Source organism: Bufo gargarizans, chromosome 2 (assembly GCF_014858855.1).
Source record: "Bufo gargarizans isolate SCDJY-AF-19 chromosome 2, ASM1485885v1, whole genome shotgun sequence".
Taxonomy (NCBI): domain Eukaryota; kingdom Metazoa; phylum Chordata; class Amphibia; order Anura; family Bufonidae; genus Bufo; species Bufo gargarizans.
In genome coordinates, this window is record NC_058081.1 from 54802134 (window position 1) to 54817860 (window position 15727).

At 46.8% G+C, this 15727-nt stretch overlaps 1 protein-coding gene across 2 annotated transcripts; it reads right to left on the bottom strand.

The window, feature by feature from the left end:
• Window positions 1-4130: 4130 nt before the first annotated feature.
• On the bottom strand, window positions 4131-10651 carry PRDX2 (peroxiredoxin 2). Of its 2 annotated transcripts, XM_044278948.1 has the most exons (6): window positions 10614-10651; window positions 10206-10313; window positions 8956-9109; window positions 5683-5805; window positions 5473-5603; window positions 4131-4369 (listed from the first exon to the last, which is right to left on the bottom strand). In XM_044278948.1, exons 2-6 carry the CDS (start codon window positions 10306-10308, stop codon window positions 4284-4286), a joined length of 597 nt encoding a protein of 198 aa, XP_044134883.1. In that variant the 5' UTR covers window positions 10309-10313; window positions 10614-10651; the 3' UTR covers window positions 4131-4283. The 2 variants fall into 2 exon arrangements, with proteins under 2 accessions (XP_044134883.1, XP_044134882.1); XM_044278947.1 differs by lacking the exon at window positions 10614-10651 and having other exon boundaries at window positions 5479-5603.
• Window positions 10652-15727: the final 5076 nt, after the last annotated feature.

Genomic DNA, 15727 nt, shown 5'->3' on the forward strand with positions numbered 1-15727 from the left:
TCACCGCCCGCCACGCAGCGGTGATCGGAAATACACATGACGTACCGGTACTTAAATACCAGGACATATGTACGTCATATGTCCCTAAGAGGTTAAAGGTGGAGACACTGTGGAGGTCACTGTTAAAGGGGTGGGCACAGTGGAGGGCACTGTTATGGGGGAAACTGTTGACATCTTTTTATGACACACAGAAACATAAAATAGATTAAATATACCCGGGTCCTTCTGTTAGTATGTATGCGTGTATGTATCTTCTGCGAAAACTCAAAAACGCAACCATCCATTTCAACGAAACTTGGGATACACATCCCTTGCTACCAGGAAAGAAATCTTGCGGGGGTCTCAGCTCTCTACGACGTACCGTTCCCAAGATATTCCCCAAAAATTACCTGCATTAGCCAATACAAGCCTGCCAATCTCTCACTTACATCCTAACTGCCATACACACGGTCACATGTCCCTTATCAGCCAATAGAAGCTCTCAGGTACAACTCCAGGTTGCCATAACAACTAATCACAGGTTTTAGCAGTTCGCAGGTCCTTACATATTCAGTCATATGACAGCACAACTGCACCGATATCGGGGGGGGGGGGGGGGGGCACTATTAAACAGATGGGTGCCATGGAGGTCACCGTTAAAGGGGCGGCCACCGTGAAAGTCACCGTTAAAGGGGCGGCCACCGTGAAAGTCACCGTTAAAGGGGCGGCCACTGTGAAAGTCACCGTTAAAGGGGCGGCCACCATTAAAGAGAACCCATTGTGAAAGTCACTGTTAAAGGGGCGGCCACTGTGAAAGTCTGTTATTTAATATAAAATTGCAATATATAAATACCCGAGCAACGCCGGATCATTAGCTAGTTCATGAAAAATGGTGTCATGTGTATTTCTCTTAAAGGCCATATTACCCAGACCCAAGTGCCTTTCTCCAGAACTATGGCTATAACACCAACACTAAAGTGCATCCTGAAATACTGGCCCAACGATTCCTATGATGCTGTTAGATCAGTTGGGCCAGGATTTGTGGGCATATGGATGCAGAAAGACACCTGGTACTATGCTTGTGTGAAACTAACCTAATACAAATATAGACGTGTACAGTAATTACTTAGGTTACCCAAGAAGGGTCCTTGATGCCTGGCGAGGCAGGGGTCCCCCCTCCCCATAGACATGAACAGAGGTGTCCTCTGCTTTTTAAGCCTGGCCATAATTGGTGTTCTCCAGGTACAGAGGCTGGGAGTTACTGATTTATAAGCCGGTATCGCCATCTAGTGGCACCTTATGTTAACTGTATGCAATTTGCAACATTTCAGACTTAGGCATTACTGCAGATAACCCTAAAAAAATAATTTGGACTTACAAGCAAACCATGCAGCCCAAAACTAAACCTAAGGGCTTGACGGCAAGCAGAGGGACATTGCTGTAGTGCATTGTTCTTCAGCTGTGACCGTGTTACAACAGGTAGATCCTACGACATGAGCGATGGCTCATCTTCTGTTCCGTATACAGCATCAGTGACTGATCGCAGGGGTTTCAAACAAGGCCAGATATAGGGGCTACACAAAAGATCTCCAGCTGATGGGCTGCACTCATTTCAAATATGATCATACAAATTCAGTTAGTGGCATACAGCACCACACACATCCAGTGACGTCTCCTACGATGTAGACGTCATTCGACCAGACCGCCATGATGACGTCTTTTAGACACACCCTCTCTGAAGAGTTTGTCACACAGACATCTTAGGTTCCTTGCTTTTCGATCCTTCTCCTGGTGCCTCAACAATGTTATCCTACTGCTACCCAGTTACTGTTCTGCAAAAATAGTGCTCCTACCATATGCCCGAAAGTGACAGTGCTCCCCAAGAGCACCCTCATAAATAGCAATGCCCTCCATATTTTACTCACTAACTAGGCCCCCACAGTACCTCAGCAGTAACAATGCCCTTCTATGAGGCACCCTTATAGAGCCCAGCAGTAATAAAGCCCTCTATAATAGCCCCAGTATTTAATAAGGCCCCTGTAGTAGCTCCAGTAGTTATAATGCCCCCCCACCGCACCTTTAGTGCTCCAGCCCACATTTAACACTCTGCCATTGAAAAAAATAAACTAGTCACCTGGTTCCCATTGCAATGAAGGTCACAGGTTTCTTCTGCCCTGAGTTGCCACATCCCAGCACAGGCATCACTGACCTCCTGCACCAGGTCTCAGGTGGCATGACCAGGGACATAGTGTCACAACCAGGGAGCCTATCTTCACACAGCGGACCACATCACAGCCAGGGAGAAGGTGAGCCGTTAGATTTGGTAAACCTCACGAGAACAGGCTATGCAAGTATAGTACTTATCTACAGAGCTTTACCAAATCTCAAACAGCTCACCTGTCATTGGATAGTGCAGGCATGGCCAACCTGAGGCTCTCTAGCGGTTGTAAAACTACAACTCCCACCATGCCCTGCTGTAGACAATCTAAGCATGCTGGGAGTTGGAGAAAGCCGCCCACTGCAGAAACCAATGCCTCCTCCTTCCTGTACCCACTGTCCAAGTTACAATATAGCATGTCAAACAGAAGGGTGGGCACAGCAGCAGAGGTATTTTTGAAGAAAATAAATAGTTAGCATCTACCAGTGCAAAACAAAAACCCATGAAAGGTCCTTTTTAAGGAGGCAGTGCGGCCGTGGGTCTAGTTGCAAATGACCAAAGTCTTGTCGCCATTTGCAATTCTAAGTTGCATTGGCGACCAATTTGGGTCACTGCCTGGTGCACTGCAATGCCACACAACCTATGGCGTAAGAAAGCAGCCATGTTTTTTTAATCCTGGAATGAGGAAGATGTCTTACAAGGTAATAAAAGCTGCCTGGCCATACAATCTGTCATCAGGACACCCTTTTGTATAAGGCCACAAGGATTCATCCAACCTGGTGACAGGAGAGCAGCGCATTAAAGGGAACCTGTCACCGGGATTTTGTGCATAGAGCTGGGGACATGGGCCGCTAGCACATCTGCAATACCCAGTCCCCATAGCTCTCTGCGCTTTTGTGTTAAAAAAACTGTTTTGATCCATATGCAAATGACCTGATACGAGTCCTGTAGCCGGAGATGAGTACAGCGGAAAGGAGCCCAGCACCGCCCCGCGTCCTCTGAATCTCCTCCTTGCTGGCGTCAGAGCTGGAGCGCTGAAATCTCGCGATACGCGAGCTAGCGCATGCGTAGTTCGTTCCCTGTGCTGATGCCAGTACAGGAAATGAACATGATGCCGACACTGCACATGCGCTAGCTCGCGCATCGCGAGATTTCGGCGCTCCAGCTCTGTGATGTCAGCCAGCAAGGAGGAGATTCGGAGGACGCGGGGCGGTGCTGGGCTCCTTTCCGCTTGACTCATCTCCAGATACAGGACTCATATCCAGTCATTTGCATATGGATCAAAACTGTTTTTTTAACACAATAAAAGCGCAGAGAGCTCTGGGTATTGCAGATGTGCTAGCGGCGATCTAGCAGCCCATGTCCCCAGCTCTATGCACAAAATCCTGGGGACAGGTTCCCTTTAAAGCAGAAGTCACATGTGAGCAGCCGGTTTCCCACATGCAAGTCTCTCCTCCTGTGCCCTAAAGTACATTACAGCAATGTTAGGCTCCATTCACATGTCTGCAATTTCGTTCTGCATTTTGCAGAACTGAATTGCAGACCCATTTATTCCTATGGGAATGCGGATCTGCATAAAAATAGAACATGTCTGCAATTGCAGACAGACATTCTATTCATACCGGCAATGTGCAGTCTGCAAAATGCAGAACACATTGCCGCTTTCCGTGTTTTGCAGATCCACAAAACACGTTACGGACGTGTGAATGGAGCCTTATGGGACTACTGTCCACTGCCTGCAAGTTCTTCAGGTGCTTCTAGTATGCTCATGATCTGCCATAAGTGTCAGGTTGGAGGGTCTCCCAACCTACCAAGAGATTGCTACAGCTCTCCAGTCTACACTGGGAGTTAAAGAAACCCCCGTTTTACCAGTAGGGGCCCCCCTACACACATTTACAGCATCTCCTGACTACTATAAAGGTCTGAGCTCAGTGTTGTTGGTTTGCAACAGATTTCATCATGACAAGCACCAGATGGAGTGAAGAGTCGGCAGTAACTATTAACTTTTTATTAAACAACGAGACTAAGTGCAGTTATTTCCCTGGGCGAGGAGGACAGCGGTGGCAGCATGGCAAGTACCGCAAGTCAGTGCACATGAGCATCCCTCCAGCCACCAGGAACACTTCAGTGTGGAGTCGGGGTGGGCTCAGTGCTCCTTGGAGAAGTAATCCTTGCTGTCCTTCACATTGGGTTTGATGGTGCGGCTGCCAGGCTTCCATCCTGCAGGGCATACTACAGGGAGAGACCAGAGACAACAGGTCAGATGGACTGTAAGAAAGGATTTTGATAGTAAAGTTTATAAACTCCATGAACCTAATGGGGTCTTGTGATTGGGGCCCAGTGAAGGATGCTCCTGGACAGCCAGTCCAACCCAGCCCATCCATACCTTAAGTCCATGAGCAGGATCACGACTTAAGGGGCGGTTTGGGAGGATCAGATACTGCATTTTACACTTTTGAAGTGAAAGCCAAACTCTGCCCCCCATAAAAGGTGTATGGCCTTGTATATGGGCTCAGGGGCAGGGCTTGTGCTGGATTGCCTGTGTAACACTGGAGGCTGCACTATGGATGTCATTGCACCCAATAGCATTGCTTCTAGTGCAATCTCAAGCCATGTTACTGACCTTACATTAAGGCTACATTCACACCAGTGTATTTTGCTCAATTCTATAAATTACAATATATTGACACATTAGATGTTTGCAGTAGCTGTGGGTATGGAGGCACATGATGTGCCTATAGCGCTATACAGAACCATGGCACTGCCCACTGAGGGGGTTGAAGGGTATTCTGGTTACAAGATGTTATCCCCTAGCCACAGTGCTCTACAGTTATCGCTGGCACTCCCATAGAGCAGCAGTACACATTCAAACTATATGCTCTGGCCATTTAAAAAAGGAAGCTCCACTGTTTGGACCCCCTCGTTCTTGTGATCAGCAAGGGTCCCAGCAGTAGAACCCCAATCTAATAGTCATCCCCTATGCTGTGTATAGGAATAACTTTGAACCATAATACTAGAGTAGGGATAAACAGTCATTGCCCATAAGTTTCCAGTTAAAATGAGAATTTATATGGCTGACTGGTTGGTCCCAGTAACAAGCCCCTTGAACGTTTGCCCCATGTTATACTGTCTTAATCTGCTAAGTCAGGGATCAGCAACCTCCAGCTGTTCAGAAACTACAACTCCCAGAATGCTTCATTCACTCCTATGGGAGTTAGAACAGATGAGCATGTTTGGAGTTGTAGTTTCACAGCAGCTGGAGTACTGCACAATGCTGATGCTTCTGCCCACATGGGCTACTATAGAACAGATACAGTGAAAGTTTTGGGCCTTACCCTCACCATGTTGGTCAGTGAACTGGAATGCTTGCACCAGTCGCAGCACCTCATCTACAGAGCGGCCAACTGGCAGATCATTGATTGTTATCTGACGGAGGATGCCCTTGCTGTCTATGATGAACAGACCCCTGAGGGAGAGAACACACATGGTCAATTGTGGCAGAAAAAAAAAAAATTATATATACACTCATTCCTTAAAAACACTACCTGTATGCAACCCCGTCCTCCTCCTTGAGAACGCCATAGTCCCTGGAGATTGTGTGCTTCAGGTCTGACAACAGGGGAATGTTCATGGGTCCCAGGCCGCCCTCCTTGCGAGGAACATTTGTCCTGAACATACAGATGAATTCAGATTACACTTTTACAGTCATAACATTTGGCTCAGGACCTCCATTTCAGTCATCTGTGGGGGTCCCAGCAATCCAGTGATCCCATTGCAGGGATACTGATGGATCTAACTGCAGCATTTAAGGGGTATTCTGGATGTTACAAGGTATCCCAGATCCACATGTGCAACCAGTTGCTTTATTTTCAGGGGGACTGCAGGGGGTACTGGGCCCCTGTTCTCATGATCGGTGGGGGTTCTGTTCCATTCAAGTGAATGGGATAGAGCTGCAATGCCAAGAACAGCCACTACACCATGTATGGCGCTGTAGTCTGTATGCTTTGTAGCCTCTAAACTGGTGGGAGTCCAATTCCCACTTGATATTGATGACCTATGCATAGAACATTTAACCCCTTGGTGGCTACCAATACACATTTTTATGGCAGTTACTAAGACCGTAGGCTAGGCTGCCACTTTTCTTAAACACAGGCATAGGTTTGACATGCCGCCACCACCACCACTTCCCATGCCAGGAAGAGTGGCAGCTCTCATGACCACCGGGGGCTCCTGTTCCAACACTCCAGATTGGCAGAACCACCAGTCCCAGATGTTTAACCCCTTAAATACTGTCAATAGCAATCAGGGGATTCGAGGGGTTGCTCCTTAAGTCACCCATCAGCACCCCTAGTATTGGGCGATATACTGGTATCCACAATATATCATCGTTTCTTAAATACCGCAATATTTTAATGGCATCATATAGCAATGACATCTGGGCATGTGCCATTTGGCGAGCCTTATGAGCTACACATTCCCAACTTGCTAGGCCATTAGGAGATGCTGAAGTCTCCCCAGCTTGTGACAAGTGGCGTCAAATGGGATATGCGCACTGAAGCGTATACCGCCCTCCCACTATCAGCATGACTACCTGTATAAGCTATACAATTACATGTTTATCCCACACCGTGAACGCCATAATCCCAAAATATTACCAATGACAACTACAAGTTGTCCCTCAAACCAGGCCCTCACAGCTCCGCAGAATGTAAAATAAATAAGTTATGGGTCTTGGGAAAAAGGGATTCAAACACTTGAAAAGTTTGTGTGACATTTGGCATCTCATTGCACCAGAGAATGACATCCTTGTTATTTATGCTGCACACTGATCACAATGAAAAAAAACTCATGACAATGGTGGTATTGCATGCACGCGTGCCCCCCCCCCCCCCCCCCCCCCATTTTCACTTCAAAGTTAGAGGGGTATTCTGGATATAGAACATTATCCCCCGAGTACAGAGCTCCGCCATCTCCAGCACTCCCATAAAATTGAATGGAGCAGTGCAGAGCTTTTCCATACACTGTCCATTTCAGGGGGGCTCCAGAAAGGCAAGAACCCCCATGTTCTTGTGATCCATGTGTGTCCCACCAGTAGGACCCTCACCAATCCCTTATCCCCCCCCCCCCACATCCTGTGGATTGGGGGGGGGGGTAACATTCAATAATGAGAATACCACTATCAGCAAACTCAGACAAAATGTTGACTGGTGGGAGATCCGAGACCCCATGATCCCTAGAACGAGGAGAGAGCAGGACTCGCCTATGGCGCTTTCCTCACTGCAGGGGACAGAATCAAGGGCCCATAGACTTTCCATTAAGCCAGTCTTGCTTCTGCTGTAAGGAGTGCCACATGCAACTCAACCCCCCCCCCCCCCCCCCACCACCACCACGATTAAAACTTTTGATATATCTGACATGTCAGAAGTTTACAGAAAACCCACGGAGCCTTTAAAGCAATGAGTTATGTGTTCCTCAAAATAGTCAAAAAAGTAAGCCCTCGTATGGCTACATCACTGAAAAATTATAAGACACAGGCTGGTCACTAAGTAGTTAATTCCTGGAAAACTGATTGCTAGTGCTGCACATGGGATGTATTGATAGGTCATCAATAAGACATATCAATTACAAAGCAGCAAAGTGTCACAGGGCTAAACGAGCGTGTGACAAGGGGGCGGAAACAATGACAAGGAGATTCCGCGTCGGAGCTCAGATCAAATTTCTGAAATGGAGACAACTCCCATTGTCAAAATCGTACAGTAGTGCACGTCTACATGCGACAAAGCAGCAGCGCCCAGAGTGGTCCCAAACACCAGAAACTTTTTTGCTTGTGCAGCAGAAGAGCAGCTGCAGCCAGCAGATAAGACGTCTCGCTGAAGATCCGTTATTTTAAGATGTCTGCATTGTACTTGCAGGGTGGAGACTGGCAGAACAGTGCTCCGATAAGAGAGGAGGCTGCCCACGATTAATACCTCCACGCCCTGCGCTAATCGGCAATAAGGCTCTGTTAACCGCCATGACAGGAGTCACCAGATCCCTTTTTGCATTAGGCATTAAGCCAGTAGCCCCCTTTATCCGTCAGTGGATTTCCGCTGCCTACACCAGTGAGCGACAGTCTATATAGCTCAGGCCTGTGGTATCCAGCTGTAGCATAACCAAAGCTCACCATGTCCTGCCACCTGATGGGAGTTGTAGTTTTGCAACACTGAAGATGGCTGGTCTCCACAGACCTTAATGGGCAGCAACTGCTGCAGACTTTCTGCTGTGGATTTGTTTGGGCGAGGTAAATCCACAAAACAGTGTGGTATAAGACCTTCAGAAGCCACATCCACACATCTGCAGTATGAACTGACCTGCGGAGCGGATTTTCAATCCGAGGCATGCCATTTTTACTGCAGACTCCACCCTTTGCAATGAATACAGGGAAACCCTGCTCCAAGCACCGTAGCCATACACTAAGAGCAAGTACACGTTGCAGATTTTACCCCACTGAGTTTCCTTAGCATGCCGCTTGTGGTTTCAGACAGGTAAAATCTGGTGGTTCCACGCCTTGTGGACTTGCCCTAAATGCACCCAATATAGCAGGGATCAGCTACCTCCAGCTGTTTTAAAACTACAACTCCCAGAATGCTTCATTCACTTCTGTGGGAGTTACAAGAACAGCCAAGCATGCATGCTGGGAGTTGTAGTTTCACAGCAGCTGGAGTGCCAAAGGTTACTGATCCCTGCAATATAGTAAAATAAACCTGCAGCCCCCGCTGGCCTGAATGCAGCATTATGCTGTAGCTCAGATGACAGGACATTGGCACACAGGATCTCACCATGCGAGATGTGAGAAGTGCGAGTCCACAGAAGCTCCAATGACTTCACAGCCGATCTTTCGGAACTCGTCCGCGTGCTCACTAAAGGCAATGATCTCCGTGGGGCAGACGAAGGTGAAGTCCAGAGGGTAGAAGAACAGCACGACATATTTACCTGCAACCGATGCCAAATACACCTCATTAGTGGAAACTAGAGAAATACATCACAAAATCCCATTCCTACTACCAAAGTGCAGTGTGTGTCTGTTCAGTGACATCACCGGCTCAGATGGGCGTGGTTTAGCGCTGCCCTAGCTGTTTTACAGGCTAGGGCAGCGCTAAAGCCTGCCCATCAGTGATGGTGATGTCACTGGGCTTCCTGGCAGCCCCATGGAGAGCCGGGTACATCACCGGAACCCTGGAAAATGCTTTTGCCTTGCGAGATTTAGTGCAGGGCAAAGGAGAGCATCGGAGCATAAACTGCTCAAGTCAGGGGGGCTGCCGGGGTGAAATTGGCGATATGTCCGGGTTCAGCTCTGAATCCAGACAACCCCTTTCAAGTCTGCAATCAGAAGAAAAGGATACATGCCACTATCTGGTGTTAACTGGCAGAAAAAATAAAAAAATTGATTTCATTTAATGTCTATGGGACTGAAATAGCGGAGTTCTGCACGCAGCATCTCAGTCAGTCCCATAGTGTTTGAATAGATTAGATGGGGAGCGTATGACTACCACTGTACCCAGACTACTCCTAGAGCTGGTGGTCAGGACCCCAGAAATCACACATTCATACCATGTATAGGTAGTGCTGTGGAATAACCCCCTTCATAATAAAGTCATGATTCTAAAAATGAAGGGGCCACATCACTGCAACCCTTACACAGTGCATGGTCAGGAGTAAGTGAATTGGGCCGGGGCCCGTCTGGTTATACTAGCACTGCCATGTCTTGCAAGAAATTCAAGTTCTGGTGCAGGTGACACTATCGGTCATTATACTGCAACATACCAGTCTGATACCACACTCTGCCTGTACGACATCTCCCAAAGCCTAAAGACACCCTGTGGCCCTAGCCTAGCAGAGCGCCATACGTTCACACAGAAGCCCTCACCCGTTATAATGCAGTCACCGGGAATCTCTTATCCATAGGAAACAGAAGTCATTGTAAACTCCGCTTCACAGCTTCTAGTCCTCACTGATCAGAAGGACCACTTACCCCTGTAGTCAGCCAGCTTACAGCTTCTAGTCCTCACTGATCAGAAGGACCACTTACCCCTGTAGTCAGCCAGCTTAACTTCCTTAAACTCTCCATTTACCACAGCGGTGGCCTGGAAATCTGGTGCAGGCTTCCCAATGTGAGCATTGCCAGCGGCCATGGTGTCTGAAAGAAATAAAGTCTAAGAATATAAAGTACTAAAAATATAGTATACAACACATTAATACTATTAAAAATAATTCTATATATTAGTAATAAAATATATACACATTAATTTCTTAACAGTAACTTTTAAGTGAAACATTTTACCCCTGTTAAATATATCCATATCCCATCAAATCTATAGGTCTGATAGAAAATATGGCTGAAGTCCTCTTCTAAGGCCCATGGAATGAGCCCCAGAGCAATAGCACAACATATCGGGCGCTCTATAGGGCCTTCCAAACCGGCCACTACATCACCCACCTTCTCTGCGTCTCAGCGAACACTGCTCGGGCCCCTCACAGACTGACCCTTATACATCCTTGGATCCTACCACTGACGAAAGGAGGGGAGCGATCGTTCGCCTCTCTCCGTTTTCGTTAAAAAAAAAGACGGCTCATTAAGCCCTTCACCACATGGTTAGACTAACAGAATAACAAAGCAACATCAGTATCTCAGCAGCGTGGGATGTTGTCATCTTAGTGGAAGAGAACTCGGAGAACGCCCCCCCCCCCTTCTGAGCTGCTAAATAAGCTCGTCCGCACCTGCCGCCTTCTCTTCTGAGCATCCTCTGTGAGGGCTGTGACAGGGATGTGGTCACGTGACGCGGCCCTGTGTACTGTATCGCGTGTATGTCGCGATATATTTATATATATACACTTAGTAAAACAGTATATATATTCCACCCCCTGTGTAAAAAGTGTGGGGGCTGGGGAATGGCCAAAATCAGCTTTTAACCGGCCCTTAGACAACAGTGTTTTGGTCCAGACACCTTTAGGGCATGTTCACACTAGATTTTTACATTTGATGATTTTTATTTTTTTATCACTACTTGTATTTCATTTATAGGTGGATTTTGAGCAGATTCCACTCAGAATAACATTTTTACACCATTTTTTTGTGGGGAAATAAGTAGCAAAAACCCCTTTTTCACCACTTTTTGAATGACCGTGCGACAATATTTTGTTGCAGGGGAGCTTTTCCTGCCACCTTCAACACATAGGAGCGTGGAGGGTGTGGTGGGGGTGTGCCAGGGGCTAGGCTGGGCAGTAGGGTGACCACATTTCCTAACTGCCATTCAGGGACACTTACATTCACAAGTGCATTCCGTCAAACTTATACTTGAGACTGGCAAAAACATATCTGCCTGTGCATTTTTCAGTATTTCTGCACATTAACTGGCTACTTTGCTGCCCTAAACCCAAAGAAGAGGCAGACATCATTATTCATTGCAAAGTTAAACTTACATTTCGCCCTCTTTAATGCCGATAACGGCCGCACAGTTACAGGCACAGTAGAGATCCCGGCCAGGCCGACGTCACGTGAGTCTAAGGCCTCGTTCACACTTCAGTGTTTGGTCAGTGATTTCCATCAGTGATTTGTGAGCCAAAACCAGGTGCAACTCTAAACACAGAACAGGAGCAGATCTTTCCCTTTTACCTCATGTCTGTGGAGGCTCCACTTCTGGTTTTGGCTCACAAATCACTGATGGAAATCACTGACCAAACACTGAAGTGTGAACGAGGCCTAAGATCACACGGTCGCGGTCACGCTACTCAGCCGCGCAGCAAGGCAGTGGAGGAGCCACACACACATCGGCATCGCATAGTACTGTCCTATCTGATTCGGCGATCGCATAGTATAAAGAAGTGACTGTCACCAGGGCCGGTTCTAGGTGAAAAGGGGCCCTGGGGCGAAAAACAATAAGGGCCCCCCCATGACACTTGACTTTTACAGAAGAAACTGTACATTGTGTGGCAAAGTGTAGGCTATATGTGTATAACAAACATATTTCATATGAAAACTTACAATTACTTGGCTTGGCCCTTGGGGATCTCGGACGCCACTTCCACACTTGGCCGGGGGCTCGGCGGAGCTGATGAGGTGTTTTATCCTAATGAGAAAGATTTCATAATAAGGATTTGGAGAATGGGCAGAGGGATAGCAGAGCTGGGAGAGGCTGGTGCTGCTACTAGGGGGTCATACCATGGGGGAGTAATAAAGCCCACCATAATGCCCCCCAGTAGAAATAATTCTCCTTATAATGTGACAGTGCAGAAAATGCCCCCAGTTGAGCTAATGTCCCCATAATGTGCCAGTATAAAATACCCCTATATAGTGCCCCCAGTAAATGCCCCCATAGTGCTCCTCTCCCCCTCCCTCCTAGTGCCCCCCATAATGTACCAGTATAAAATGCCCCATATATAGTGCCCCAGTAGATGCCCTCAGTGTCCCCCATAATTTGTAAGTATAAAATACCCCTTCTCAGTGCCCCCATAGATGACCCCATAGTACTCCTCTCCCACCTTCCCCATAGTACCCACCATAACGTGTCCCAGTATAAAATGCCCCTATACAGAGCCCCCATATAAATAACCGTTCTTTGTGGCCTCAATAGATGCCCCTATAGTGCCCACCAATAATGTGCCAGTAAGAAGTGCCCCCATAGATGTCCCCCAATAATGTGCCAGTAGCCAGAGCCCCCCACCATTATGTGCCAGTAGCCATAGGCCCCCCTATAATGTGCCAGTAGCCATAGACCCCCCTATAATGTGCCAGTAGCCTGAGCCCCCCCCCCATCAACATGTGCCAATAGCCATAGGCCCCCCTATCATGTGCCAGTAGCCATAAGGCCCCCTTATAATGTGCCAGTAGCCATAGACCCCCCTATAATGTGCCAGTAGCCATAAGGCCCCCCTATCATGTCCCAGTAGCCATAGCCCCCCCCCCATCATGTGCCAGTAGCCACCAGTATTAACAAAACAAAAAAACACTTATACTTACCTCCTTGGCAGCTATGTGATGCAGGCCGCTTCTGGCCTGTGTCCCGCGCTGTACGGCCCAGGGCTCAGGCAACGTGATGACGTCATCGCGACGCCTGCGCTGGCCTCTGATAGGCTGCAGGCACTAGGCCGGCAGCCTATCAGAAGAAGGGGAAGAGACACACCTTTCCCTCCCCTGCTCCACAGCCATCTGTATCGCTGTCCTGAGGACGGCGATACAGATGACTGGAGATGAGCGCTTCCACAATGGAAGCGCTCATCTCCGGCACCTTGCCTCTATGGAAGCGCCAGCCCTGACTGTCACAACAGCAGCGGTCGGCGGCTCAGGTCATTCCGGGACACTGCATTGTCCCAGAATGAGGGTGACCGGGACCCGGGACAGACTCTCCAAATGCGGGACTGTCCCGGGCGATCCGGGACACGTGGTCACCCTACTGGGCAGATTACCCAACATTTACACCTGGAAACACTTTACTCAACAAAAGGGGCTATTCTCCTGCGCCATGCAGACTAGAACAGGACAGATGTGTGCATGAAAGGAAAGCAAAAAACGAGTATAGCACAGGGATGAAAAACCGTGCTCAAATCCGTCAGCAGGTGGTCAGCGATGCATCCGTGAAGCTGTCCGTGAAGGATCCGTGTTGTGTCCGTGTTTCACTGACACTGAACAGCTGAAAAATTATTTTCAAAGCATCTCTTCCTAATGATCCGTGAACCCATTTCCGGACGAAATGGATGGGTCCGCAATTTGCGCAACGAAATTGCGGACGTGTGAATGGGGCCTAACTTTTATTAACTCTTTCTGGGAGGGAGATGGGAAAAAACAACAACACTGCCACTGAGTTTTTACGTTTTATATTTTGCGGCGTTTATTTTTCAGCGTCAATAACATAATATCTTTATTCTCTGGGTCAGTACGATGTATACCAATACATATAGTTTTTTTATGTTTTACCACTTTTGTGCAATAAAACCGTATTTTTTTTTTTTTAAAGGAAGATAATCTTCTTGAATCACCTCTTCCCAAGACCCATAACTTTTTTATTTTTTTTTCTATGGAGTTGAGTGAGAGCTTGACTTTTGCGGGACGACTTGTGGTTTTCATTAGTATCATTTTGGGTTAAATAACACTTTTTGATCGCTTTCTATTAAGTTTTTTCTATTAATTACCAATTCTGGCATTTTTTTTTTTTACGACGTTCACCGCAGGGGATAAGTTACATGATCTTTGTGTAGTGCGGGTCATTATGGACACGGTGATACCAGACATGTGGCGCTGATTTTATTGAAAAAAGCGGGTTTTTTTAATTAACATTTTTAAGTTTAATAAATAAATAAATTTAATAAACAGTCCAGCTGCTTGTGGGCGTTCCAGAGGAGTACGTTGATTTTTAGCTTTATTTATCATAGGGATTGGGGGTCATTTGTAAAGGGCGCTATGCCTGTTTTTGGCATATAAAAAATTGCAAGACTTCTTTTCCAAATTTTAGAATGTCCGTGAAACAATATTTTGCGCATAGGCGTTTTTCTGCCATCGTCGCCACTTGAGAGTGGCTGGGACTGGGACTTTGTTTCTATCAAAATTACTGGGGGTCATTTACGAATAGTTTGACGCCTCTTTTTGGCATAAAATTGTTGCACAACCGTTTTTTATTTGTCGCTCTGACACTTTTATGCCACATTTGACACATAGGAGAGTCGAGGGAGTGGCGGGCGCCGAACGTCAACTTCAGCAAATTTACTAATTGCCGTCATAAATTAGGCGCATCTTCTGGAAGCAGCGATGGCATAAAATGTACATAAAAGACTGCAAAAAATGATATTCTTCATAAATGACCCCCACACTTGAAAACAGGTGTAATAGAGGAGTAAAACTACTCCACTCGGGGGCTGAAGTACTCCTTGTCATAAATTAGGGGGGAAACAAAGGCCGGTGTAAAAAGCTCCACTCCTGACCTGCCAGAGTTGTGGCAGGTGAAAATAAGTCAGAATGTGATCATTTGGCCTGTGCTAAATTTAACAAGTGCTGTGTTGTTGCTTTCATAAATTTAGCTCACAGTTACCTTAAAGGCTATATACACCTTTGGGGGCAATTTATTATTATTATTATTGCATTGTACTAATTTTAATCATTTTCTCAAGTGGTCTTTATTAAAAATGTTGAGCCCTTTTCTCTGTACAGCCTTGAGATTCTTTAGTGGCATGCTGTTCTGTCAGGCAGCTCACCTGACAGCTTCTTATCTCATTATAGCTCAATCCTTATCTGATAGGTAAAAAGAATGTGGCTTAAATAAGTGTTTATGACCTCTTAGTAGTTTACAGATAAGGGTCATGGCACAGTGTGAAAGTAGGATTCACACAGCTAGACTAATGGTTAACCCTTTGTGACAAAATGGCTGAATATTTTTTAAAGGGAACCTGTCACCGGGATTTTGGGTATAGAGCTGAGGACATGGGCTGCTAGATGGCCGCTAGCACATCCGCAATATCCAGTCCCCATAGCTCTGTAGTGCTTTTATTGTGTATAAAAACTGATTTGATACATATGCAAATTAACCTGAGATGAGTCAGAGCTTGAAAATATGACTCTTCTCT

Excerpts from the sequence above, each read along its gene's own strand:
- PRDX2 (XM_044278948.1), bottom strand. The coding sequence starts at position 10,308 with ATGGCCGCTGGCAATGCTCACATTGGGAAGCCTGCACCAGATTTCCAG. Across the intron at positions 5,806-8,955 it reads CACTTCTCACATCTCGCATG|GACAAATGTTCCTCGCAAGG; the intron begins GTGAGATCCTGT and ends CTGTATGTTCAG. Across the intron at positions 4,370-5,472 it reads CACTGACCAACATGGTGAGG|TATGCCCTGCAGGATGGAAG; the intron begins GTAAGGCCCAAA and ends CTCTCCCTGTAG.